Source organism: Barbus barbus (assembly GCF_936440315.1).
Source record: "Barbus barbus genome assembly, chromosome: 6".
Lineage (NCBI taxonomy): Eukaryota > Metazoa > Chordata > Actinopteri > Cypriniformes > Cyprinidae > Barbus > Barbus barbus.
In genome coordinates, this window is record NC_136734.1 from 10,777,451 (window position 1) to 10,803,824 (window position 26,374).

At 37.3% G+C, this 26,374-nt stretch overlaps 1 protein-coding gene across 1 annotated transcript; it reads left to right on the forward strand.

Moving 5' to 3' along the window:
• Nucleotides 1-15,942: 15,942 nt before the first annotated feature.
• LOC306871694 (uncharacterized protein) lies at nt 15,943-21,111 on the forward strand (the record flags this gene model as incomplete). The annotated part of the gene is made up of 5 exons (XM_079419789.1): nt 15,943-15,987; nt 17,618-17,683; nt 18,086-18,241; nt 20,050-20,142; nt 20,609-21,111. 5 exons carry the CDS (start codon nt 15,943-15,945, stop codon nt 20,933-20,935), a joined length of 687 nt encoding a protein of 228 aa, XP_079275915.1. The 3' UTR covers nt 20,936-21,111.
• Between the last annotated feature and the right edge of the window lie 5,263 nt (nt 21,112-26,374).

A 26,374-nucleotide genomic window follows, 5' to 3' on the forward strand; every position in this document is an offset into this window, starting at 1 on the left:
AATGACACTAAAGTTCCTAATGAAGCGTCTGTAGAAATTTGCGAATCCCAGGAAATGTTGTAGTTCTTTGACTGTTTGAGGTAGAGGCCAATCCAAGACCGCACTGACATTCTTCTTATCCATAGCTACCCCCTCTTGGCTGATCAGGTATCCCAGAAATGACGTGCTTGTCTGATGAAATTCACATTTTTCAGCTTTGGCATAGAGATGGTGTTGGATGAGACGTTTCAGAACAGACCGGACGTGATGAAGGTGTTCTTCCATGGTGTTAGAGTAAATCAAGATATCATTGATGTACACGATTACCCATCTATCTAGCATGTCTCTGAAGATGTCATTCATGAAGGATTGGAATACTGAAGGACTGTTGGCTAGGCCGAAGGGCATAACCAAGTACTTGTAGTGCCCACTAGTGGTGGAGAATGCGGTCTTCCATTCATCACCCTCTCGAATGCGAATCAGGTTGTAGGCGTTGCGCAGGTCTAACTTAGTATAATTCTTGGCCCGATGAAGCTGTTCTAAGGCGGCTGGAACTAAAGGCAATGGGTATCGAAATTTAACAGTGATGTCGTTCATGCCGCGATAGTCAACACATGGCCGCAAGCCTCCATCTTTTTTCTTCACGAAGAAGAAACCGACTGACGCTGGGGAGGTCGAAGGTCTGATGAATCCTTTGGCTAATTCCTCTTCAATGTAGTGTTTCATAGCTTCGGATTTAGGCTGAGACAGAGGGAAGATTCTTCCCTTAGGTGGTGTGGTGCCGGGCAGGAGTTCAATGGCGCAATCGACTGATCGGTGCTCAGGTAGTTGAGATGCCTTTCCCTTGCTGAAGGCTTCAATGAGATCAGAGTACTCAGAAGGCACGTTCAATTTATCAGGATCTGGGATAGGAGAGTCAGGGGTGCAATTGTGAACTCGGGAAATTTTAGATAGGCAGCGACCCCCACGACTCCAGGAGACGTGGGGGTTGTGGGTGCGCAGCCAGGGTAGACCAAAAATTAATGGGTGATTGGGTGAGTGGATGACATAAAATTGGATGGTTTCCGAATGCAGGGTTCTAATGCGAAGTTTGACCTCTTCAGTGAGTCAGATAATTTTTCCCTCTCCGAGGGGTCGGCCGTCTAACGCCTCCACTGTCAGGGGGAGTTACAAGGAATTAATTTAAGCTTGCATTGGGAGGCAAATTCACTAGAAATAAAGTTCCCTGCTGCCCCGGAATCTAGTAAAGCTGTGGTTGTGATGACTTGATCTTGAATAACTAATTGAGCAGGCAATTTTAAACAGGATATAGAGGTTATATTCTTGGCTTGATCACTCACCGCTTGGGATTTTGGCGATGGACGAATCGGACAAGAAGTCTTCACATATGTCCTGGTTGGCCACAATAAAGACACAGATGATTTTGCATACGGCGCTCACGTTCTTCAGGAGGGAGGTGCGTGACTCCTAGTTGCATGGGTTCGTGAACGGTGGCAGTTTCATAGGGATAGTGGGGCGTGGCTCGAGTCGAGCGTTGTGAACAGATTAAGTTATCAATCTGAATGGCGAGATCGATGAATTCATTCAAACTTTTCCCCTCATCCCGGCAAGCCAGTTCTGATTGCAATTCCGTGGTTAATCCCTTTCGAAACAGAAGTTTCAATGTGTCCTCTACCCAGGTGGTTTGAGCAGCGAGAGTGCGGAAAGAGAGAGTGAACTCAGCGGCCGATCTTCTTCCTTGAGAAAGAGTTAATAAATGCTCACCGGCATTTTCCTTTTCGGTGGGATGTTCGAATACTTCACGAAACTGCTGGAGGAAAGCCTCAAAGGTGGAAAATGAGGACCAATTCATCCTCCAGATTGCTGTAACCCACTCCAACGCTTTCCCAGTGAGTAACGAACAAACGAAAGCTATACGGCTTGATTCTGAGGGGTATAATGACGGCTGCTGGCTGACGAAGAGTGAGCACTGCAGTAGGAAACCTTTGCATTTGGTGGGAGTTCCATCAAACCTTTCTGGGAAAGCGAGTCAAGGGCTGACTGGAGAGGTTGCAGTAGGTGGGGGGGTTACTCGGAGCGATTGATTGAGCGGCTGTGGCGTTGGTTGCTGGCAAACGGAGGATTTGCAATGGCTGAACAAGTTCCTCTGTTAAGGTTGTCAGTCGCTGCAACTGATGTTGATGTAACGCCAATTGTGAGGCTTGGGCAGATAATTTGGTGGACAATTGCATGAGAGCTGCTGGATCTCTTGGTGGCGAAGTCTTCTGTTGTGAATGATCAGACTGAGTTGGATCCATTTGCAGCTTTTATTGAGAATGGTCAAACAGGCAGAGTCAAAAACCAGCAAACAGAGCAATAGAGGCAAGGCAGAGTCGATAGTCAGGCAAAGAATCGAGGCAGGCAGCAAGAATCAAAGTCCAATAAACAATCTGGGTCGGGGCAGGCAGCGAACAATCAGCAATGTAAACAGTCCAACGTCAAAAGGTATAAAACAAACACGGGTAGTAAACGCTCAGTAGTGACAGCCGGGGCAAATCAAGACTTTGCAGGGAAGTGGTGTGTGTGAGTGGCTTATGTGTGTGTGTGTGTGTGTGTGTGTGTGTGTGTGTGTGTGTGTGTGTAAATGAGTTGCAGGTGTAGTGTGCAATCAGTCCCAGGTAAGAGGCATGATGGGAAATGAAGTTCAATGAGAGAGTTAATATTCGGGAGACGGATCCCTCTGGTGGTGCGAGGGAGGTGGTGCAGGAACCTCCTCTGTAATAATAGCGTTTATCACTCTCCTAGCGATAGCTACTCTACGGAGCCCACGTAGTTGTCATAGTCTTGCCTTGCCTTGCCTTGCCTTGTGTTTTCTTGTCTTTTGATTCTTGCTCGTGTTTCCTGGATTATTCCTTTGCCTTGCCGTTTGGATTCTGTTTGCACCTCCCTTGGACTATTGCTTGGTGTACCTGGATTATCTCTCTGCCTTGCCCTGTTGGATATTGTTTGCCGATCAAGACCCATGCTTGCCCTAGGATTACTCTTGTGTCTTGCCCGTGCCATATCCGTTTGCTGTTATTTGACCCTGCCTGAGATTTGACTGTTTATTAATAAAAGCTTGCACTTGGATCCACTTGCCTCACGTCTCGTTCGTCCTGTTACAATATGTTTGCTTAGTCCACAACAGGCTTTTAGCCACTTTATCAATTGTTAACTTATCATAGTTAGCTCTCGTGATAGATAAGTTATGTAGCTTTTCAGGGTTATTGTCAATACTAATTTCAATTTATTTTATATGATCTTCTAATATTTGTAGTTCCTGATTATGGTGTTTGGCTTTAGCGCTTGTATAGCTAATAATTTCTCCCCTTATGTAAGCCTTAAACGCTTCCCATCTATTACTTGCTGTAGTTTCCAGAGGCAGACAAAGTACACAACTCCATTACTTGAGTGAAAGTACAGATACCGCTGGTCAAATATTACTCCATTACAAGTAAAAGTTGTAAAGACAGATTTTTACTTAAGTAAAAGTACAGAAGTACTTGCTTTTAAAAGTCTTTAAATTTCCTTTTTTATGTCAATGCACTGTTTTATTATTGTTGTATATAATACTTGCAATACCTCTGAGGCTAATTAAAATGCATTACACCTACTGAATACACCGACTAGCTTGTGTTATCTTTGGAATAAAGAGCTTTTAGAATGTTAAAAACCTATGGGGAAAAAACTAAACAAAAAATTATTTAACACCCCTACCCACCCCAATAAAAGCAGGATGGTAGTGATCTCACACAGCTCTGACAGTGTGTGCACACATCTACGTGTAGCCATTCATCCACATTTGAACAGAGTGGACAGTGAAATTGCTGTAAATACAGAGTGATAAGGAAGAAAAAAAAAATCAAACCTGCTTTAAATCCCAGCAACACAACTGTAGCTGTATAACTTTACAACAGCAACACTGCTTTAACAAAAAAACAAAACAGCAAGACTTATTTGACATCAAAACAACATTTTTACAAATGCTGTCTAATCGCTCTCGCGTTATTTTTATGTCACACACAGAACGGTCTGTGCAGTGCTGCTTCATGTCCAACACCTATTGTGTTTTGTTAGGAGATGCACAACAGTTCTTCTGTGGCTTTATAAGTAATATTGTCACGTACACAATTTAGCAAAATCAGACAATATTGTGTCTAATATATACCACAATAGTAACTTCTTATTATTGAATTGTAAGTAAATATCACATTTGCAACTGGTCAGTGTTCAAAAAATGCTGGGAAATCACTTCATGTAGCCCTACAAGAGTGATTACTGATAAACTGTCTGAAAAAAGAAAGTCACGTTTTAGTGAAGAAAAAAAAATCACCCACTGACTTTCAAAGCTGCTACATAGTAATGACTTTCTACTTCGAGGACCTTGATAGAAATGTATTGGAGTGAAAAGTACAATATTTGTATTTCAAATGTAGTGAAGTTAAAGTCATAAGTTTCCAGAAAAAAATAATACTCAAGTAAATTACAGATACTCAAGAAGTGTACTTAAGTACAATACTCAAGTAAATGTACTTAGTTACTGTCCGCCTCTGGTAGTTTCATCTGTATTTAGTTCAAAATATTTATCAATACAACTCTCCACAAATTTAATAAACGCTGGGTTCTGTAACAAATAAGTTTGCAACCTCCATTTCGGACAATGCTCGAATCTGCCTAAATGATTCTCCACAGATACTGCTGCATGATCACTAATTACTATAGACCATTTCAATGGATATTCGGCGGTATAAGGAAGTGACGTCTTTGTTCCTCGGACATTTCCGGTTTTCGTTTGGGTGCATTCAAAACAATGGTGGCAGAAGCTTAATGCACAGTGGGATTGCGATTCATTTATTTAATCCTGCTGTTTAAAATGTCAAAATTAAAATTAGATCCTTGTTGCTCGGTGGTTGGGTGCGCCCTCTGGGCTGGAACTAACATTAATTTATAAATAATCGGAAACTAAAGGGTTTAGATTTCCGAGAAATGCTCCTGGATTGCAGCAGTGAAGCGAGAGGCAGAGTAGCCAACTAGCAACTCTAGGATATAATGTACAGCGCACATTTCGATTCAGGTAAGGACAAGTTCTTGTTTTTTTCCATTTGATTATTTGTATTTATTTACGTTTACTCTTCAAGTATGATGCAGCATTGTGTTTTCGTCATTGTTTACATATGCACCTGGCATTTTGATTCTTGTTTAGTGAAAAAGGCCAAGCTTTTATTTCCGTTTTATTGCAAGCTTTATGTGGGCTATAATTAAATGAGTTCTCATTAGTTGTCTAGCTGTCTTGTCAGCAGATAAATGCAGTGAGTAACAAGTTATAGAAATGTATTCTGTAAACTTGAATGTTGAATAGTGAAACGGTTTTTCATCACTTATGCTTGTCTAATGTTAATTCCAACATGTACTGATGTATTAAACAATATTATTTGTAAATATTGTGCATTAAATAAAATAATTGTTTTTCTACTTTTGTCTTTAGGAAAGCCACCATCTGTAATGTAAGACACCTAAGACAGTGAGTGCCACAGGGAGACAGGACAGTGCCAGACCACATGTGACCATATGAACACCCAGATGTGTTTGAGAACTTAAGGATGAAATGCAATGTAGTACTCAAAGCTGCTCATAGCCACCCTGCTGCTTTTGATATTGATCACGTTAATAAATTTGCTGGAAACAGTCTCTGTCTTTTGTTTATATGCAGTACTGGTCAAATGTCTGGACACATTACTATTTTTTAAATGTTTTTGAAAGAAGTCTCTTATGCTCATCAAGCCTCCATTTACTTGATCAAAAATACAGACATAATCAGTAATATTGTGAAATATTGCAATTTAAAACAATGGTTTTCTGTTTTAATATTTTTTATATTTATTTCTGTGATGCAAAGCAGAATTTTCATCAGCCTTTACTCCTGTCTTAAGTGTCACATGGTTGCGCACCCATCAGAGATCATTCTAATGTGCTGATTTGATATTTGGTTATTGTGAGTGTTGGAAACAATTGTGCTGCTTAATATTTTTTCTGGAACCTGATACTTTATACAGGTTTGATTGATTGAATCCTGGCAGGGATTTTCAAAATAGAAATCTTTCCTAACAGTATGTCTTTATCACTTAAAAAAAAGAAAAAAAAAATCAATTTAACATCCTTGCTGAATAAATGTATTCATATTCTATTAAATAAATAAATACTGAGCCCAAACTTTTGAACAGTATTGCATGTTGTTACAAAACATTTCTATTATAAATAAATGATGTTCTTTTATTCAAAGAATACTAAAATTATCTCCATTTATAAATAAATATTCAGCAGCACAACTTTTTCCAGCACTGATAATAAATCAGCATATTCGAATGATTTCTGAAGGATCATGTGACACTGATAACTAGAGTAATGATGCTGAAAAGTCAGCTTTTCATCACAGAAATAAATTATATTAAAATAGAAAACCATTATTTTAAATTGTAATATTTCAAAATATTACTGTTTTTGTCTATTTTTGATCAATTAAATGCAGGCTTGATGAGCATATAGGAGACTAATTTAAAAAAAGTAAAAAGAAATAGTAATAGTGTCCACACTTTTTACCTGTATGTGTGTTTACAGTAAATGTGCATAAAAACATGCATACCCACATATATACTGTATGTAGTGTGTGCATTTATTAATCTGCATGTAGGTTATACTTTTATCTAAAAAGAAAAATACAAAAAAAAAAAACAGGTTTACGCAAAACACGGTAGCCAGCATTGAATTGCATTCATCTTGTTTATTTGTGACCACATGATGGCTCAGATAGAGCATTCAAATGTTTTCTAGCACTGTTCCACAGCAACAAACTTGACCAAACTAAGCACACATAAAACGAATGAAATCAGTAATAATGGCATGAAGTGATTAGCTTACAAGCATTCATTTAGTGTTGTAATAAACATGCATGTTCTGTAAACCTGCAGTGAAACGATATGTATTGTGAAAAGCGCTGTACTAATAAATATGAATATTTGCGTAGACATACAGACTGACTCAGCAATGCAAGTAAAATGTCCATTAAAACCTCCCCGGACATCTTAGCACAAACCATGATAAGTTCGTAAGTAACACTCTTTGTCTTGCTTCAGTTTAACTGAACATAAGACTGGTGTCATCCTTTGTACAAACAAATGATCTCAACTTTTCCGCTAAGGAGTTAATTGTAAGCATCCAGACTGCGATACGCATTTACCGCCATCTCTCGAGAGCCGCTTTGAGCTGTCCGGAAGACTACTTTTAATGTTCTTTGTAAGTTTGCACCTCAGTCATATTTAAAGGGTAATTCTTTTTTTTTTTTTTTTATTAAAATACGTAACTTGCGTTTTCGCTAGATTTAAAAAGTATGCGCTGTAGGTTTTGAAAGATCTGAGGTTTAAAAATGGCTCTACTGGAAATGCTTCAGGACCAGACATGCACAGTAGCGTTCCAACGCCTTTGTTATTGTTTACGTCCTTGAAATGGTCTATACTATTGTACCAGCATTCTTTTACATTAGACAGGAAGTCTGTAGATTTTATAAAATAATCAATTCGTGAATGCGTTTTATATGAGATTGAGTAACAAGAATATTCTCTTTTATTTGGGTTCAACATTCTCCAAACTTCAATTAATCTTAGATCCTTCATATAATCAATTAATGTTTTTCTAGTTTGTATATGAGTTGTATCTATTTGGGTGGATCGAGGGTACAATTAAAATCACCTCCAATTATATTAAATCCCTCCAAATCAGAAACAGTTAAAAGTAATTTCTCAAAAAATTATGGGCTATCTTCATTGGGACCATAAATATTTAAAATATTTAGTTTTTGTGTCAAAATACTCCCCTGAACAATTATATATCTTCCAGAATGGTCTTGAATAGTTTTTGTAACCTGAAATGGCAACAATCTATGAATGAGGATAACTACACCCCTTGCATGAGAACTAAAGGTTGCATGGAATACTTGGCCTGGCCATCTTTTACTCAAGCAATGCATATCTGATGCAATCAAATGTGACTCCTGTAAAAACACTATTTTAAATTTGAGATATTTTACCCTATTCAATACTTGTTTCAGTTTGGTCAATTTTCTCATTGCCCGGACATTCCAACTTATAATTTTAATATCCAGATTACCTTTTAGTTTAGTTTTCTCCATAAATTACTCTCTTAGTATATTAGGTAAGATAGAAATAAGAAGAGAGAAAAAAACATACAAACAAACAAACAAAAAATAATAATAAAACTATAATAATAATAATAATAAATATAGCTGCAAGCAGCGATGACGGGCCCAAGCCACGCCGGTGGCATCGATAAAACGGTGCCCAGCGAGCACACGCATCACAGTAACCCTCTGGCAGTTTGGTTTTAAGGGATACGGCAATTAAAGGGTTAATCCAAACCATCAACTCTGTGAAACACACACACACAGAACAACATATAAAACTTTAAATTCTGTGAAAATATATTTTTCATTGGTAGTTGATGTTAGTTAATGCATTTACTAATGCTAACAAATGAGAAATTATTATAGTTACCAAAGGTTTTAATGATTTATAAGCATTTTTTAATGATTTATTTTTCCATTAACTAACATGAATAATTTTTTCTAACACAAATGAATAAGGTAAAAAATATATTGTTAATATTTAATGGCATTTGTGAATTAACCAATGTTAAAAAACAACATTATTTTAACTGTTGTTAATTTACATCATTAATAAATATATACCATTTAATGTTGATCAAAATCAATTCCAAAATGTTAATATATTATTAAATTTTAAAGTTTTATCTTTTGAACATGACTATTTTTCTAATATTAAACATATTTTGTTCATTGTTAGTTCATTGTAAGTTCATACTATCAATGAAGAATTAACATGCTGTAAAAAATATATTTTTCATTGTTAGTTCATGTTAATTAATGCATTCCCTACTGTTAACAAACGAGACTTAATTATAAAGTGTTATCAAAACCTTTAATGCTTTCTAAGCATTTTGTAAGGATTTTATTGAGAAGTTTAAACAGACCCTCTCTCTCTCTCTCTCTCTCTCTCTCTCTCTCCCCCTCCACACTCACTGAACTCACACAGTCAGTCACCCACCCAGTCACCTACCGCACACATTAGAAGCACAGTGACAGGAGAACTCTGATAAGTTTGAAAATGTTCTCCTCTGCATAGTGTATTGTAAATTCATGAAATTAATCACATATCCTCAGACTGTCTTGTTCTGTGTATGTAATTTTTTATGAAGTGTTTGGAAGCTGCTCTTAAAAGATAAAAAAAAAAGTTTTCTCTTTTTTCTGTAACTTTAATAAATTGCCATTAAAACACCGTTCAAGATATCCTAAATCCGTCCACAATTTAGCATCTTCAGTATTTTGGCATCATGAGAAAAAATGTTTGGTGTGATTTCTGTGTTTCTGCTTGAAGGAGTATGAATTTGTTTACAGCCTGTTTAAAAAAAAACCCACATTAAAATAAATATAGCTGACGTCCTGTTGGTCGTAGCTAATGACTGTTAATTAGAAAGTTGTCCGGATTAATAAGAACAATTTATGTACCGAGTTTGGTGTCTGTAGCTATCATTATATATATATAAACATTAATAATTATATACCATTTAATGTTGATCAATATTAATTCCAAAATGTGTTAATATATTATTAAATTTTAAAGTTTATCTTTTGAACATGACTATTTTTCTAACATTAAAAAGATTAATAAATGCTTTAAAAAAAAATGTTCTTTGTTAGTTCATACTATCATGGAATAATTAACATGCTGTAAAAATATATTTTTCATTGTTAGTTCACGTTAATTATTGCATTTCCTAATGTTAAGAAATGAGACCTTATTATAAAGTGTTATCAAAATCTTTAATGATTTATAAGCATTTTTTAAAGATTTTAAAACACAGACCCTCTCTCTCTTTCTCTCTCTCACCCACTGCCTCAATCCACACAGTCACTCACACAGTCACTCACACCCCACCCCACCCCCACCCCTCACTTAGAAGCAGTGACAGGGAGCTCTCACTCAGAAGCAGCTCTGATAGTTTTTTAATTTTCTCCTCTGCATAGTGTATTGTAAATTCATGAAATTAATCACATATTCTCAGACTGTATTGTTCTGTGTATGTAATTTTTTATGAAGTGTTTGGAAGCTGCTCTTAAAAGATAAAAAAAAAAGGTTTTCTCTTTTTTCTGTAACTTTAATAAATTGCCATTAAAACACCGTTCAAGATATCCTAAATCCGTCCACAATTTTGCATCTTCAGTATTTTGGCATCATGAGAAAAAATGTTTGGTGTGATTTATTTGTTTCTGCTTGAAGGAGTATGAATTTGTTTACAGCCTGTTTAAAAAAAAAACCCACATTAAAATAAATATAGCCGACTTCCTGTTGGTCGTAGCTAATGACTGTAAATTAGAAAGTTGTCTGGATTAATAAGAACAATTTATGTACCGAGTTTGGTGTCTGTAGCTATCATTATATATATATATAAACATTAATAATTATATACCATTTAATGTTGATCAATATTAATTCCAAAATGTGTTAATATATTATTAAATTTTAAAGTTTATCTTTTGAACATGACTATTTTTCTAACATTAAAAAGATTAATAAATGCTTTAAAAAAAAATGTTCTTTGTTAGTTCATACTATCATGGAAGAATTAACATGCTGTAAAAATATATTTTTCATTGTTAGTTCACGTTAATTAATGCATTTCCTAATGTTAAGAAATGAGACCTTATTATAAAGTGTTATCAAAATCTTTAATGATTTATAAGCATTTTTTTAAGATTTTAAAACACAGACCCTCTCTCTCTTTCTCTCTCTCACCCACTGCCTCAATCCACACAGTCACTCACACAGTCACTCACACCCCACCCCACCCCCACCCCTCACTCAGCTGCAGGCTGATAGGGTGCTCTCACTCAGAGGCAGACTGGCAGGAGCTTTCACTCAGAAGCATTGTAACAGCTATCTGATAGTTTTTAAATTTTCTCCTCTGCATAGTGTATTGTAAATTCATGAAATTAATCACATATCCTCAGACTGTATTGTTCTGTGTATGTAATTTTTTATGAAGTGTTTGGAAGCTGCTCTTAAAAGATAAAAAAAAAAATATATATATCTTTTTTACTGTAACTTTAATAAATTGCCATTAAATCATCGTTCAAGATATCCTAAATCCGTCCGCAATTTAGCATCTTCAGTATTTTGGCATCATGAGAAAAAATGTTTGGTGTGATTTCCGTGTTTCTGTTTGGAGGAGTATGAATTTGTTTACAGTCCGTTTTTAAAAAAAACCCACATTAAAATAAATATAGCCGACTTCCTGTTGGTCGTAGCTAATGACTGTAAATTAGAAAGTTGTCCGGATTAATAAGAACAATTTATGTACCGAGTTTGGTGTCTGTAGCTAAAACTAACCCCCCCATTTTTCACAAAAGGTGGCGCTATAGAGTGCCTCTTCCACGCCCGTTTATGAGCTTTTTCCAGTGTCTAACTATCATTAATACTGATATGTGTGTTGAGTTTCATGACATTCTAAACATGTTATCTGCCTCAAAATCACCAGAAACGAATTTTCAACTTTGACACGTTGCCATGGCAACATAATTTTAGATATCAATATTCCCTTCACAGTTTTACATCGGCCATGTTTTGACATTATTCTGGTGAAGTTTGAAGCAAATCGAGTAAAAATAAGATGCTGAATTCAAAGCATTTTGAAAACGACACACTTCCTGCAGCCAGTTGGTGGCGCTATAACTTTCAGTCATAATAGTCACATCTATCCGATCGGCATCATACAACGAACAAATCACTGAAGTTTGATCTACATCATACAATGTATGTTGACGTTATTAGGCATTTCCTGGGTCTCATTTTTCGCCATAACTTCATCGCCTCGCCACGGGCAAACCGTTCGACATATCAAAAACATCTTCGCAATTTAGCGTCCCCAATGTCTTGAGATCATGTTCACAGAGTTTGGTGGCAATCGTATGGAAATCCTCAGAGGAGTATATCAAATTCCAGAACATGCGCTTTTTAAACAGCCCTGAATAGCCGACTTCCTGTTGGGCGGAGCCTATGACATGCTGTGCGGAAGTTGTTCGGCTCAATGAGTTCTATATGTGTACCGAGTTTCATATGAATACATGCAAGTATGTGTGAGCTATACATCAAGTTTTCTGACAATTTTCCAGGGGGCGCCGTAGAGCCCCTGTGCCACGCCCGGGTCCCAGCCTCAGCGGCGTCCTAATGGCCGCAGGTTCCAACGTGCGTGCCAATTTTCAAGAGTTTTCGGGCACGTTAAGGGCCCCAAAAGTGCCCGGATGATTGAAATAAAAAAATAAATAAATAAAAAAAAAAATAATAATCCTTAGAAGAACAATAGGGCCCTGCGCCTTACTGGCTTGGGCCCTAATAATAATCCTTAGAAGAACAATAGGGCCCTGCGCCTTACTGGCTTGGGCCCTAATAATCCTTAGAAGAACAATAGGGCCCTGCGCCTTACTGGCTTGGGCCCTAATAATAATCCTTAGGGGAACAATAGGGCCCTGCGCCTTACTGGCTTGGGCCCTAAAAATAATAATCCTTAGGGGAACAATAGGGCCCTGCGCCTTACTGGCTTGGGCCCTAATAATAGAGTGGTCCAAATGTAAACGAACACCTCCCCTCTCCTCCCCTTCCACAATCAGTGTAACAGTCTGTTCCACTTTCAACTCTGGCATTCTCAACCAAAGTGCCAACCCCTCCCGTTAACTGAAAATCTGAGGGATGCTGATCCACAATATTTGAGGAGCAACTAGCCAGCGTAGCTCAGCTCAAGATCTCAACAACAGTCTGTTCCCCTTAACCGTGCGAACTCAAACATGCAATTCAACTTAATATACTAAATTTCCTTTGTAACATAAAAAAAACAAACAACAACAACAAAAAACAAACATGCAAGTTAGTTTGACCCTATCAGAACAATACCCTTTATAGGCTACATAATCTACAAAATATTTAACAAAAATAACTCAGTTGTACCCAATCAACTAGTCAAACAAAAATGTACATTGGGCATAAAACTCAACACGTCAATTAAAACATATTTCAAATGGCTTGAACTCACTCCAACAGTACATCTCGATCGTTCACTGTATTATACAGCTGATCAAATATTTCTATGACGTGTTGGTGTAACTCCGCAGTTCACTTCACAGAAGATTGTACGTTGGCTGTGGGATGCTTTTGTAGAACATTTCAGCTTCTTGCGGCATTGAAAAATCTTGCCGTTGTGTAGCACTCTCAGCTTGCAAGGGTTATGTTGGAAACCATGGAGCATGTTGATATCAACAAATGGCTTCGTAACTGGGTTAAATCCCCGTCTGATCCATACTGTCTCAGCCGAGAGGTCCTGCAAGAAGGATATCTTGACCCCGTCGTGCATGATGTCACACCGCCTTGATTCACGGTAGACAAATTCCTTCTCCTGAAACTTTAAGAAACGGATGAGGTTAGCTTTGTTTTGGTTGGGCTTCCCGGACGGTAGTGTGCGATGAACCCGTTCTAAAGTGAACGATTTGTCTGGCCCCAGCCATTGTGCCAACATGTCGCTTATAAATTCGAGGAGTTGTTTCTGGCCTTCGGCGCCCTCACGTATACCGTGGAGACGGAGGTTTGTCCTTCTGCCCCGGTTCTGCAGGTCATCCGTCTTTGATTCGAGGTAAGCGATTTGTTTGATGTCCGAGTCAAGCACGGCTTCTGTTTTTTCCAGTGACTTTTCCGTACTGTGAATGCGACCTTCAACCTCTTCGATACGTGTTGCGTTGGAAGAAACATCTCGTTTCACATATGACACTTTGCTTTCCAACGCAGCCATTTGAACTCGCCATATCGGTCAGACGAGTGTCAATATTATCCAACTTTGTTCCGATTTCTGCTTGAAGCGATTTCAGTTAATTTAAAACTTTGGCTAAGCTATCCATTTGGTTAGCTTCCACTTCACTCGGTACACTTGCTGAAGTTGTTTTTACACTAGTCTTACATCCTCGAGTAAAGATGTCACATTGTTTAGTTACGGAAGGTTTTGACATATCAACGCAGATGTTGTGTTAAAAGATTGGCAGAGTATATTAAGGGTTTTTATATTAAATTGTGCACGGTTACTCAGAGCTTCTCCGTTAAGCTGCCATCCTGATCCTGGCCACGTGAAAAAAATATAAAAAAAATAATTTTGTTTTATTTTTCGTATTTCGTAATTACAGTCAGTTTGCAGTCTGTCCCTTTGCGCCACCTGGCTTGTAATTTCATGAAAAACTTTAACACGCGACAGTTAACGCCGTGGCCCTGTGGCGGTGGTACACGCGGCGGAAATAGGTATTTTGGTTGTCCACCTACTGTACAGATTTATTACTTTGCACTCATGACATTAATGACTAAATTACTGTCACTGCAACAATGTTTTATCAAAACAATGGTCAAATATCGAAACGAGAGTCTTAAATCTTTCTACTGATGCACAGTTTGTCCAGATCAAGTAAGAGTGTGACGTTCAAACTTGCTGTTAAAATTAAACATCATTAATCTAGGGCCATCACCGATCTTTGACAGCTAAGGGGTTAAAAAAATATAAAGGAACATCCCATTTCCAATTGCTTCCATTGACATTCATTTTGTTATGCAAATTGTACAATTTTATAACCTGAAAGTTGCATGAATGGGTTCCATGGACTGTGTTGAGTACAGTAGAGATGGTTTCATCAATGACATGGATCATATTTATAAAAATATATATACGTTAATAATATGTCCACAGAACTGCTATGAGGAGCTCACTGAATAAATTGAAATTGGGATATTTTCTTGTTTTAGCTCTGTCATACAGGAACATTCCATTTCCAATTTATTAAGTGGGCCCTTCATAGTGGTTCTGTGGACATAAATTTTTATGCAAATTATACACAAGCAGACTCTCAAGTGTAAAACAAATGCAAAGGAGACCACACTGATTGTTCGAACCTTATTTTTGTTTAATAAAAAACTTTATTAAATTAATTTTTAAATGAAAACTTTGTTAAACTTTCCAAAAAAAAAAAAACACGTATTAAACTTGTTATTCAGTGTTACGTACGCCGCTACATACGTAAGTTGTGTAAAATGTCTGTGTAGTCTGTTTGTATGTGTTCCAGATTTCATTGGCCCATCAGTCTGTCACTCTTCATTCCGGGGGATGACTGTAGGATGATCTGTAACTGTCCTGCGCGTCCAAGCTTTTTGCTCGTTTGTTGTTACACTTGTACTCTCTCTCTCTTGTGTTGTCTGGTTTCCTAATGGTCAGAGTTTTTCTTGTATTGTGTGTGAATACTTGGGTGTTGTAGCACCGAAGATCTTTTTCTTTCTACATTTTTCTTTTGGCAGTAAGGTTAGGTATAGGTTTTGTTTTATTTTTTTATTTTATTTGGCACCTCTCGTGCTCCCCCTTCCCACCTTTATTTTGTTTTGTTATTGTTATATTGTTTGCCTTGTTGTTCTGTGAATATTGTAAATATGGTTCTCTCATTTCTTTTCTTCTCTTTCTTCTTTTTATTGAGTTATTGAATAGATCATCTACGCTGCTGCAGCGGCAGAGCAAGGACCGAGACTGGCTACTGCCAACACATCCACAACATGCTGCTGTGAGCATGTAAGAAATACTGCTGCTGGAGGGGAAAAAGATGACGGCGTGAGAGGTTGTAAAGTTTTCTGCTCCTCACATTTCTTATTATTTAATTGCTTATTTATCACTTATTGGGTGATGTAGTTTGAGAATACTATTTGCGAACCTTAGTAAATCAACATGCAGAGAAACAATACTAAAAAACAGTTGATATTACTGAGGATGCTGTTGATACGCAGAGTGTGGATGGCGCCGTCTTGGACCAAGGAGATATCAGAGAACTCCTTGGCGGTATTAGATCTGAGGTAGCTGCGCTCAGAGTGGAGATTCTTGCTTAAAGCTTAAATCATCTATCTCCGTGGTGAAAACTTCATTGTTAGAGTAAGAACAAAAACTGAAGGATGTGGAAGAATCCCTTACCGACGTAGATGGCCATGTTATTGTCCTGGGGCCTCATGTATAAACGTTGCATATGCACAAAATGGGCATAGAAATGTGCATATGCCGTTTTCCAAGCACATATCTGGATTTATAAAAAATAAACTTGCCGTAAATATGTGTGCACCGTACGGATGCTCTTGACTGTGCATACACACTCTTTTTCCTGGACTAATGAAGTAAACAATGGTTTAAACTGTTTTCATTTCGATATACACATTTACATTAAATTGCTTATTCCACTCTCATCAATGGAGAGAAGCACTGAAATTACATACACTGAAAAAAGTAAATCTGAGTGGATGTAAATGTTAAGTAATTAAAATGCGTGATATCAACAATAAAATGTTATGTTTGTATATTTACATTAATATATCTAGTTTTGAATTAATCTGCATTTGTTCAAAACACAAAACAATGTGTATTTTTTTCCTTCACAAAATTAATCTAAGTAATCCCAGCCAAGCTTTTTAGGTACACACGCACAACAAACAATACCTTGTTGTATTTACTCGGTACAAAAAAAACTCCCCCTTCCTGTTTCGTTGCATTCAAACGAAGACGAAGACGCCGACTGAACTTAAGGTAAGAATAAAGTTAGCAAATTACCAGTTAATGTTACTTGGGTTGGTACATTCTTTACAGTTCTTGAATTGTTGTACAAAAACGAGGCTTTAAATGTAATTGAAGATTGTTGTACGTGGATTTTCTAATTAGCATTAGGCCTACCATGTGGTTACCCTGGTAGGTGGCTATAGTTGCTTTACATGTAACGGTAGGCCTAATTGAAACTTTGCAAGTGGAGATAAAATAGTTTGTTGTAGTGTAATTTGAAGCTTACATTAGAATGCAGCAATAAAATAAGGCATGCAAGTTAACGTAGTGTAAGCACGTGGAGTTTTAGAACATCCATGAATAATGTAGTGTAACGTCGTTTTTTTTTTTTATCTGGGTCTTATTTTATTCTTTAAAAAATATATGTTTTTGTGTTTAAGTGACTGATGGGAACAACAATCTTTTAAATCGGCCCTAGGCTATCCAAACGTGCGCGCATTTGTAGAAATATCGATTTAGTTTTCAAACTATTTGGTCATACAGAATGCATAAGTTACTCCATTTACCACCGATCTGAAGAGCTGAAAGAGCGCGCTCTGTCTGTTTCTCTTCGTGGTTTGCGTTAGTTAGGACGGTAGTTTGTACGGTCTATGGTTAGATCGCTCATTAGAGGTTTACAGCTGTCAATCATTTTACGTGACCATAATCCTGCCTTCTGCATGACGCGGTTCCCTGTACACTTTCTCACCTGAGCTCCGAGGAAAAACAAACACAAAGAAACCTTTCATATGAAACTGAAGACAATTAGCTGTCTGATCGGCAGGTCAACTACCTGCAGTGTTTGTGGAGAGAAGAAAATGTGAAACTATTTTTAATTATAGTTATAGTTAAATGATTTGCTATGATTTGGGTTTCATGCATTGGTCAGTTACTAACCATAACACTGTGTCCTTACCAGGTGACTCTCCTGACAAGTAGGCTACACTGGATAAAGGTAAGTAACTTTCAATAAATTATATTTAAATTATATAATACATTTATTGTAGTGAGGAAACTGGGGGTAAAGTTATAACTCAGTTGGCAAAGGTCCAGTTGTCCTGTTTTTTTTATTTTTTTATTTGCTTTTCACAGAGTAAATTTATAGTCCTGTAAAAAAGTGACTTAGGAGTAGTGTGGAATTTGCTGAAACTAAGCTGCTAACTTAACTAAACTGAAACCATGCACTTAAATTAGCTCTCATCCGGTGTAGCATCCCAGACATCAGGCCACCTAAATGTCGTTCTTAGTGTATTTCTAGGGTTACTTTTTCTAGTTGGTATTCTGTTTCTCTGTGTCTCTAATTCTTTTCTTTCAGTATCTCATGATGTCTCTCCATCTTTCTTGGTCTCTTTCTCAGATCGAGGAGGAATTCCAGAGGATCACACTGAAGCCACTACAGTCCACATTCTTTGGGAAGTTGGACGAATACACGCCTAAATTGTTGAGACTCTACAGGAGGAAGGGAGGAGCTGTTGGGAAGAAACTTGATGAGACTCTTGAAATCATGAATGAGGCATGTACTTTTAAAATTGTAGCTGTTACTTTAATGTTGTAGCATTCCGATATCTGTACTTAAAGGGTCACACAAAAATTTAATTTCTGTCATTAATTTCTTACCCTCATTTCGTTCCAAAACCGTAAGACCTTCTTTCATCTTCGGTACACAAATTAAGATATTTTTGATAAAATCTGAGAACTTTCTGACCCTCCATAGACCGCAACGTCATTGCAACTTTTAAGGTCCAGAAAGGCGGTCAAAACATCGTTAAAATAGTCCATGTGACTCCAGTGGCTCAACCTTAATGCCATGAAGCAGCGAGAATACTTTTTGTGCACACAAAAATAATGACATTATTCAACTATTTCATCTCTTCCATGTCAGTCTCCTATGCTGTTCACGTAGTAAACACAGCGTTGCCTTTCCGTGTTCTACTTCAAAACGCCAGCTCAGTATTGGCCTCTGGTTGGCCAGCTCCTGCGTCAGCATCACATGCATGCATCATTGTGCTTGCGTGAACCGTGTCGGCCAGTAGTAAGCCGGTGTTGAAGCGCAACTCTGTGTTTACTACATAACCCGTGTAGGAGACTGACACAGTAGAGACGAAATTGTTAAAGTTGTTCTTTTTGTGTTTTTTTGCACACAAAAACAAATACTTGTCGCTTCATCACATTAAGGTTGAGCCACTGTAGTCACATGAACTATTTTCACGATACTTCCTTTCTGGGCCTTGAAAGTGGTTATGACGTTGCTGTCTATGAAGGGGTGAGACAGCTCTCAGATTTCATCAGAAATATCTTAATTTGTGTAATCTTACAGGTTTAGAACAATATGAGGATGAGTAATTGACAGAATTTTAACTTAAAGGGTCAGTTCACCCGGAAATGAAAATTCTGTCAGCAATTACTCGCCCTCATGTCGTTCCATACATGTAAGACATTCGTTCATCTTCAGAACACAAATGAAGATATTTTTGAAATCTGAGAGCTGTCTCACTCCTCCATAGGCTGATTGGTAATTGCATCTATCAAGGCCAGAAAGTTAGTAAAGACATCGTTAAAATAGTCCAAGTGACTACAGTGGCTCAACCTTAACTTTATGAAGCGACGAGAATACTTTTTGTGTGAAAAAACCCCACAAAAATAACAACTTTATTCAACTATTTATTTTCTTCCGTGTGGGACTCTGACGTGAGTTCATGAGAGCCCCACGACGCATGCGCGAGAACGCAGATGACGTCCTGACATAGCCGGAAGCGCTTCACTGTTTGTTTACAATCAGGGGACATACTGTGTATGTAAGCTATTTGAATTCCACATTGATTATGCTTTAGGTCACGATGTAGTGTTTAAAATGGTTCTAAATTGTTCAAAATCTGCGGACATATTTACAAAGACAGTTTTATTTACAGTGCGCATCTTCCTCTGCTTGTTAACAGACAGTGAAACGCTTCTGGCTATGAGGTCGTCATCTTCAGCATCTTCTCAGTTCTCGCCCATGCGTCGTGACGCTCTCATGAACTCACGTCAGAGGCCCACACGGAAGAAAATAAATAGCTGAATAAGGTCGTTATTTTTGGTTTTTTTGCGCACAAGTATTCTCGTCGCTTCATAAAGTTAAGGTTGAGTTACTGTAGTCACTTGGACTATTTTAACAATGTCTTTACTTCCTTTCTGGGCCTTGAAAGTGGTCATGATGAGCTCTCACATTTCATAAAAAATATCTTAATTTGTGTTCCTAAAATGAACGAAAGAATTTTCGAGAATTTTCATTTTTGGGTGAACTAACCCTTTAATATAATCCCATATTTCATATATTTGTAGGACAACAGCATTGAGTCCAGAAGAGAAACTGTGATCAGAGGCCTCATTCTCTACCTTGGTGAAAAGACAGAGGAATTAATCAAGGACTACTGGGTAAAGAAATTATATTTCTGCATAGGTATACTGAAAGATTTTCAAATGTATTTCTTGATTTATATAGAAAGTTTTACACTGCACTTATATACATATTACATATTATATAATATACACACTCATATATACACATGACTCTCTCCACATAAATATTTTTCAGTTCACACAAGATTGTTATTGTATATAAATGTAGACAAATGCATGCGAGAAAAAAATTGTCTTAAATCACAACACCGCTCAAAACTACCACAGCAACCACGTAATCCCGCCCAAATCCCAACAACACGCAGCACATTCTTCGAGTGACTTTCGGGCACAAATTGTACATAAGTGTATAGATCAAAACTACCACAGCAACCACGTAATCCCACCCAGATTTCTGTTCAGAGGGAGAGCAAAGAGCTAAATGCATTCTTCACATTAGCAAACAAAAAGTAGGTTAAATTCTCTCTGGTATATTTCACAGGTTTGTGTTGACGACGATGCTGCACCCATCCAAGAGGCCATCACTTCATTTGTACTCAACATCTTTGTGGTCAGCAAAGCCAGGGATGGAGGTCTCGAGAAGCAAGCTGGAATAGCCATCGAGGGAGCAGAGGTCCTTTTTTGCATTCCCAGTGTAGCACATGCTTGCACCTACCTTATGGGCCTTATTTATGCCTTGGAGCTAAGCTATTCAAAGAAACTTAAATACACCTTTGAGGTATTTCAGAAGATCTTCCTGGAGCTGGAGGATGTTAACAAAAACATGTCCTCCAAAATTCACGATCTCAAGATCAGCTTACTGGCCTAAAAGCGATACAGACATTGTTGACAAGTTTTACGGTTCAATTTCTCAGGTTCTCCTAATGCACTCTCAATAGTAACTACTATTGCATTTTCATATAGGGACCATGTTTTGTCTGTTAATGAGCATTTGAAGGAAACATGACTGTGAAGAAGCGAGAAACGCATGACTCATGGAAAATATTTTGCACAACGTGAATTTGTAAGCTAAGCTACCCAAAGAAACTGAAATGTAGGTTTCTTAGAAGATCTCCATTTTCATACGTGATCATACATGTGTAAGTGTGTTGTTTTAAAGTCTTAGAGTATGTTACTGTACAGGACTGAAAAACGCAATTTTATAGAAAATAATCTGTAAAGGTCTTTTTTTTTTTTCTGAAGACAATAAAGCCTGTCAACTTTCACTTAATGAGCTTTCTTCTAGCACCACCATGAAGCACAATTTTCTATTGTAAACAATGTCTCATCCTGTGACGTGGATATATTTTATTATACTTTGTTTTATACTGACCTTGTCAGTTTTTACTATCAAATGGCCAAAATGTCAGCTTTATGTAATGTAATGTAATAACTAGATTTCCATATTTGATGAGTACATTCTACTGGCATTCTGTACCAGTGTTGAACTTTTACTATAGTAGTAAAACATTACTATTTGCATTTATAATACTCAGTTGCTAATTAGAAAATTTGAGTACATGTAACTTTAAAATACACTAACAAATTTTGAAAACAGTAGATCCCACTTGAAATTTGTAATATTGAAATGTAAAAATTAAGTTGGATTCAATCAAAAATACACATTTAGAACTCTTAAAGTTATGTAGATCACACACACACAAAAATGACTAGAGCAATGCTAAAATTAAGTTAACTTTATGTACAAATTTTATTTCAACAAACAGAAAAATTAAGTAGTTTGTACAAAGACTAGTCTTGTTGGATCTACATAATAAAATTATGCAAAAGAATTCATCATATTTTTTAAGTAAATCAAGCAGAGAATTTGTATCAGTGTAGTCATTACACAGAAGTTAAACCAAAATTATATGAATTTAGACATATTTGTAGTTGATACGCTTAATCACTTTTCCTGTGGCATGCAATGTTTTAATGACAGCGATGAGTGCTATAATAATTCATATATTTAAACTAAACTGCGGATCTCATGCTATGAGAATGTTTTTAGCGAGAACGATGATCAATCGACACTTACTTTGATATTATGGCGGACACTGCTGGATTCGGTGGTCGAATGGTCCATTGTCCGGTTTGAATAATAGCTACTGTACAACCGCAGCTGCATAGAGGTGTTGATGTCGTGTGAAGGCATCTCCACAACATTATTAAAAATACCACTGTATTTGAAGGATAAACCTTGGGGGGATGGGGGACGGGGGGCGGTAAGATTTGCCTGTTTCCATTTTAAAATACTTTGTCAGTGTACTTTTGCGAGTCAGACAATTGTATTTACACTGCAATAAATGGCTTACCTGTTTCCACTAAAAATAGCTAAAGGATGTTCACCTTTTCAGCAAAACAACATAAATTTTATTTGATTTGAGTTGTTTAAAACAATTGAAATATTATTTGGTCAGTGGAAAGAATGAGGTCATGTATATTCTAAAATAGGCTATTTATCTGAAAACTAAACAGTTTTGTTTTTATAGATATTTTGATATATTCTAAAACATTCTGGATGATTTTGGCAATAAAAATGAATGTGGCTCAAATGGCATTTAGTCCGTATCTCATATTTCCTTAACATCTTGTACCTTTGATGGTGATAAACATGGTGTCACGTGGATGGGAATATGCATGGAAATTATATGCAGATGAGGTTATGCATTGTAAAACTAGGTGTTGTAAACTGCATATATGGTGATTTCTAAGAGGAGACAGGGTGGAGATGCACGTACGCACAATCTTCCCCTGACTGGGATTTATAAAGGGATTTTTGCGCATGTTCTGGTGTACACATGCTTTTATAAATCTGAAAACTTTTGTGTCTACGCAAAATCTAGCTTTTGTGCGTACATACACTTTTAGGATGAAATCTACGGAGAGTTTTATACATGAGGCCCCTGGAGTCTACGTGCTAAGCGCTGTCGAAAGACAATGAAAAACTGAGGGCCAAACTAGATGATTTGGAAAATCAATCTAGGAGGAACAACATCCGTGTAATTGGCATTCCCGAAGGCTCAGAGGGGTCGCATCCTTCTGCATTTATTGAAAAATTATTACTCAAGGTATTCGGGGAGCAAAGCTTTACCAGAAAGCCGGAGGTGGACAGGGCTCACCACTCCCTAGCACCCCCGCCGAAACCTAATCAAGTCCCCAGGCCGGTCATCGAGCGAATGCATCACTACCAGATAAGAGAACTGATTCTCCGTCTGGCAAGGGAAAAGGACAGGTGTTATACAAAGTAGGGGTGGGCGATAAGGGAAAAATATAATATCACGATTTTTTTTAGAAATATCACGATTCACGATTTTATCACGATTCTTTGTCATGTTAGTTTTACTATTTTGGTTTTACAAGTTGTCTGAGCATTACAGCCAAACTAGAAAGACAAAGATGCATGGCAGATATTTTGGCCAAAGTGGGCGAAGATAAAAATCTGTCTTAATAATAAAAAGATTATTTTATCTTTCTTATTAAAAAATAAGAACAAAGATACACATTACAAATACACATAATATACAACTAAAACAAACAGTGCTTTATTTTCAGGTACAATAGGTGTATTTAGCAGAGCATTCAATGAAATTGAATGAACAAGTATAAAAATAAAACACTACATAGACTGATTCCTAAAGAAACTGTATTAAAGTTTTTCAGTCAAGAATAGTGAATGGTTTAAGACCTGCACGCATCTAATATACAGGCACGCATCCGTTTCTCTCTTAACAATTTACTTTCATTTTATAGATAACCAACTCAGTCTGTATGCAAACCTTGTGTGTTTTGACAGTATTAGCGCAAAACATAAGTTAGTTGAGTAATCAGGCGCTGTTAGACAGGCTTTTTAGTGCGTGTGCTTCAGGTGTATGCGCTGAGCGCACGTCAGACCAGCGCGCGAATTAAACATTTAACCAGCAAGGCTTGTGTGCAAATAATGTACTTTTGCGATCGCGAATAAGTGCAGTGTCCTGTCAGAGTAACTCTACTGTTGTATGTCGTGTTGTACAGTACATAGAGACGGAGGCGCCAGAACTGTATTTGACATAATGTGTGCTGTAGCACGATACTACGATATTTCTTCAAAAGCAGATCGTGGAGACATTTTTATCGTCCACGATCAAAAATCGACATATCGCACACCCCTAATACAAAGGAATGCGTATACACTTCTACCCAGGTGTCAGCACCAAGGTCGCAAAGCAGAGAGCGGCATTTAATCAGGTTAAGGCCCAACTCAGAGGAGCAGGCATTGAATTCGTCTTGCTCTTCCCTGCATGTCTAGAATTTTTTATTTCAAAACTTTTTTTTTTTTGACTGTCTGCAGCGGGCTTTGGAATTTATGAGGGGAATTGTCCCCCCTTCAGCGAATGAGTAAGATGCACATCACAGGAGAGAATGTGTCTGTACTCTTGCTTTATACAACTCTCCGCTGAGATTGGGTAATCTTATGGTTCAAGAGGATGGAGAGTTGAAGAGACTAATATAGGTTTGGTCTGATCCACACTCTTTAATTTAAGTTCAAAACGTCCCTTGTTTCTGTTATCAGCAGTAATTTAGAGGTATGGCTATTCTTATCAGAAAAAAAAAATATTTCCCCAGCAAAGAGTTTTTTAGTGACTCCTGTGGTCGCTATGTGATTGTTGCAGGCCGCCTGCTGGACAAGTGAGTTATTCTTGTTAAAATTTATGCCCCAAACTTTGATGATAGCAATTTTTTCAATAGTCTTCACCTCTATTCCAATAGCCAACGACTATGCATTAATTATAGGTGGGGACTTTAACTGTGTTTTGGACCCAGCCTGGATAGAGCCTCCTCTAAAGCTATACAGCCCTCTAAAGCAGCTATAAACATTACGGATTTCTGAGATCAATTTGGAACTATTAGGAGATTTCTTTTCCCTTCCTCCAGAACATTCTCTTTTTTTTTCTCCTGTGCATCACTCATACAGCTGCATTGATTTTTTTTTTCTTAGTGGATGTGATGATGGGTGCTGGAGTGACGTCATCACTACCGCGGTGGCGGGAGCATGTGAAGTCTGTACAAATAACTGTTTTATGTCTCTTTACATTTGTTATTAATGTTTTTGCATTTCTGTTGACTAGGTTGTAGTTTATTAGGTTCATTATCCTTTAATGGTAATGTATAATACAGTTTAAGATATCATGCGGTTTGTGTTGACTGCAGATAGGTGCACATATCAGTGGTCATCGCAACGTATCATGTCTACTACTGTTCCCTTATGATATATTTTCTCATTAATCACACAGAGACAAGTTGTAGTTGTGTTATTTATTATTTCAAGTCTGTATTTATTTTTTTTTACATTTGTAAACGGTTACCTTGCATGCTGTGTACTCACCATATCCTGGTCTTGTGACTCCTCAAAGGAAGAGGCAGGACTACAGAGTCCCTTTTTCTTGAGTTGGGTTAAACCATTTCTATTAATAAGGAGGGGGCTTAACCCTTGGTGATGCAGACATGAAATGTCATATGTTGTTGCTTACATTTTGCTTATGTTAAAGAATTGCATTTATGTTTTTATTTTATGTATTTTTGAAGTTTAAAAATACATTCAAGAACGACCCATCACTACAGTCTAAGCTGAACTTTGGGAGAACAAGGTGGGGGCATAATGCTTGAAGTGTCCGATGTAGATTTTGCTGCCTGTAGCAATTTGTTTTCTTTGGTCGTTTAATGACAAAGGGGACACTGAGTTAAGTTCCTATATATTTTTGCAAATGTATATTTTGTGTTTGTTTGTTTGATTAGTTTCCTAATTCTGATTATATTTTTTTCCCTCACTTACTGTGAATGTGTATACCCCTACTTCTCCACTGGCATTTAATAAAAGTTCTCTTTGGATGATATCTGAGTCCTGAGCCTATCTACCACCTCCCTTTCACCAACACGGGACACGTTACGACAGTGGATAAGAGTCTCATGCCTCTTGTTTCGTCTAGTATGTATCATAGCATTGTTATATCTGATCATGTCCCCTCTTCTTTTGTACTTAGTTTACCAACTCGGCATTCTTCCTTTCTTCTACTCTTCCCTTAACACTCACGCAGGCCTCAATCTCCCTTTTGCCAAAGGAAAGCAAGGATCCTACTCGTTGAGAATCATATAGGCCAATTTAGCTTCTGAACGTGGATTTTAAAATTGTATCTAAAATTACTGCATTATGCCTAGAAACCATTCTCCCTACTATAATTTCAAATACCCCTTTGTGGGTGCAATGGGAACAATCATATACTAATTTCAA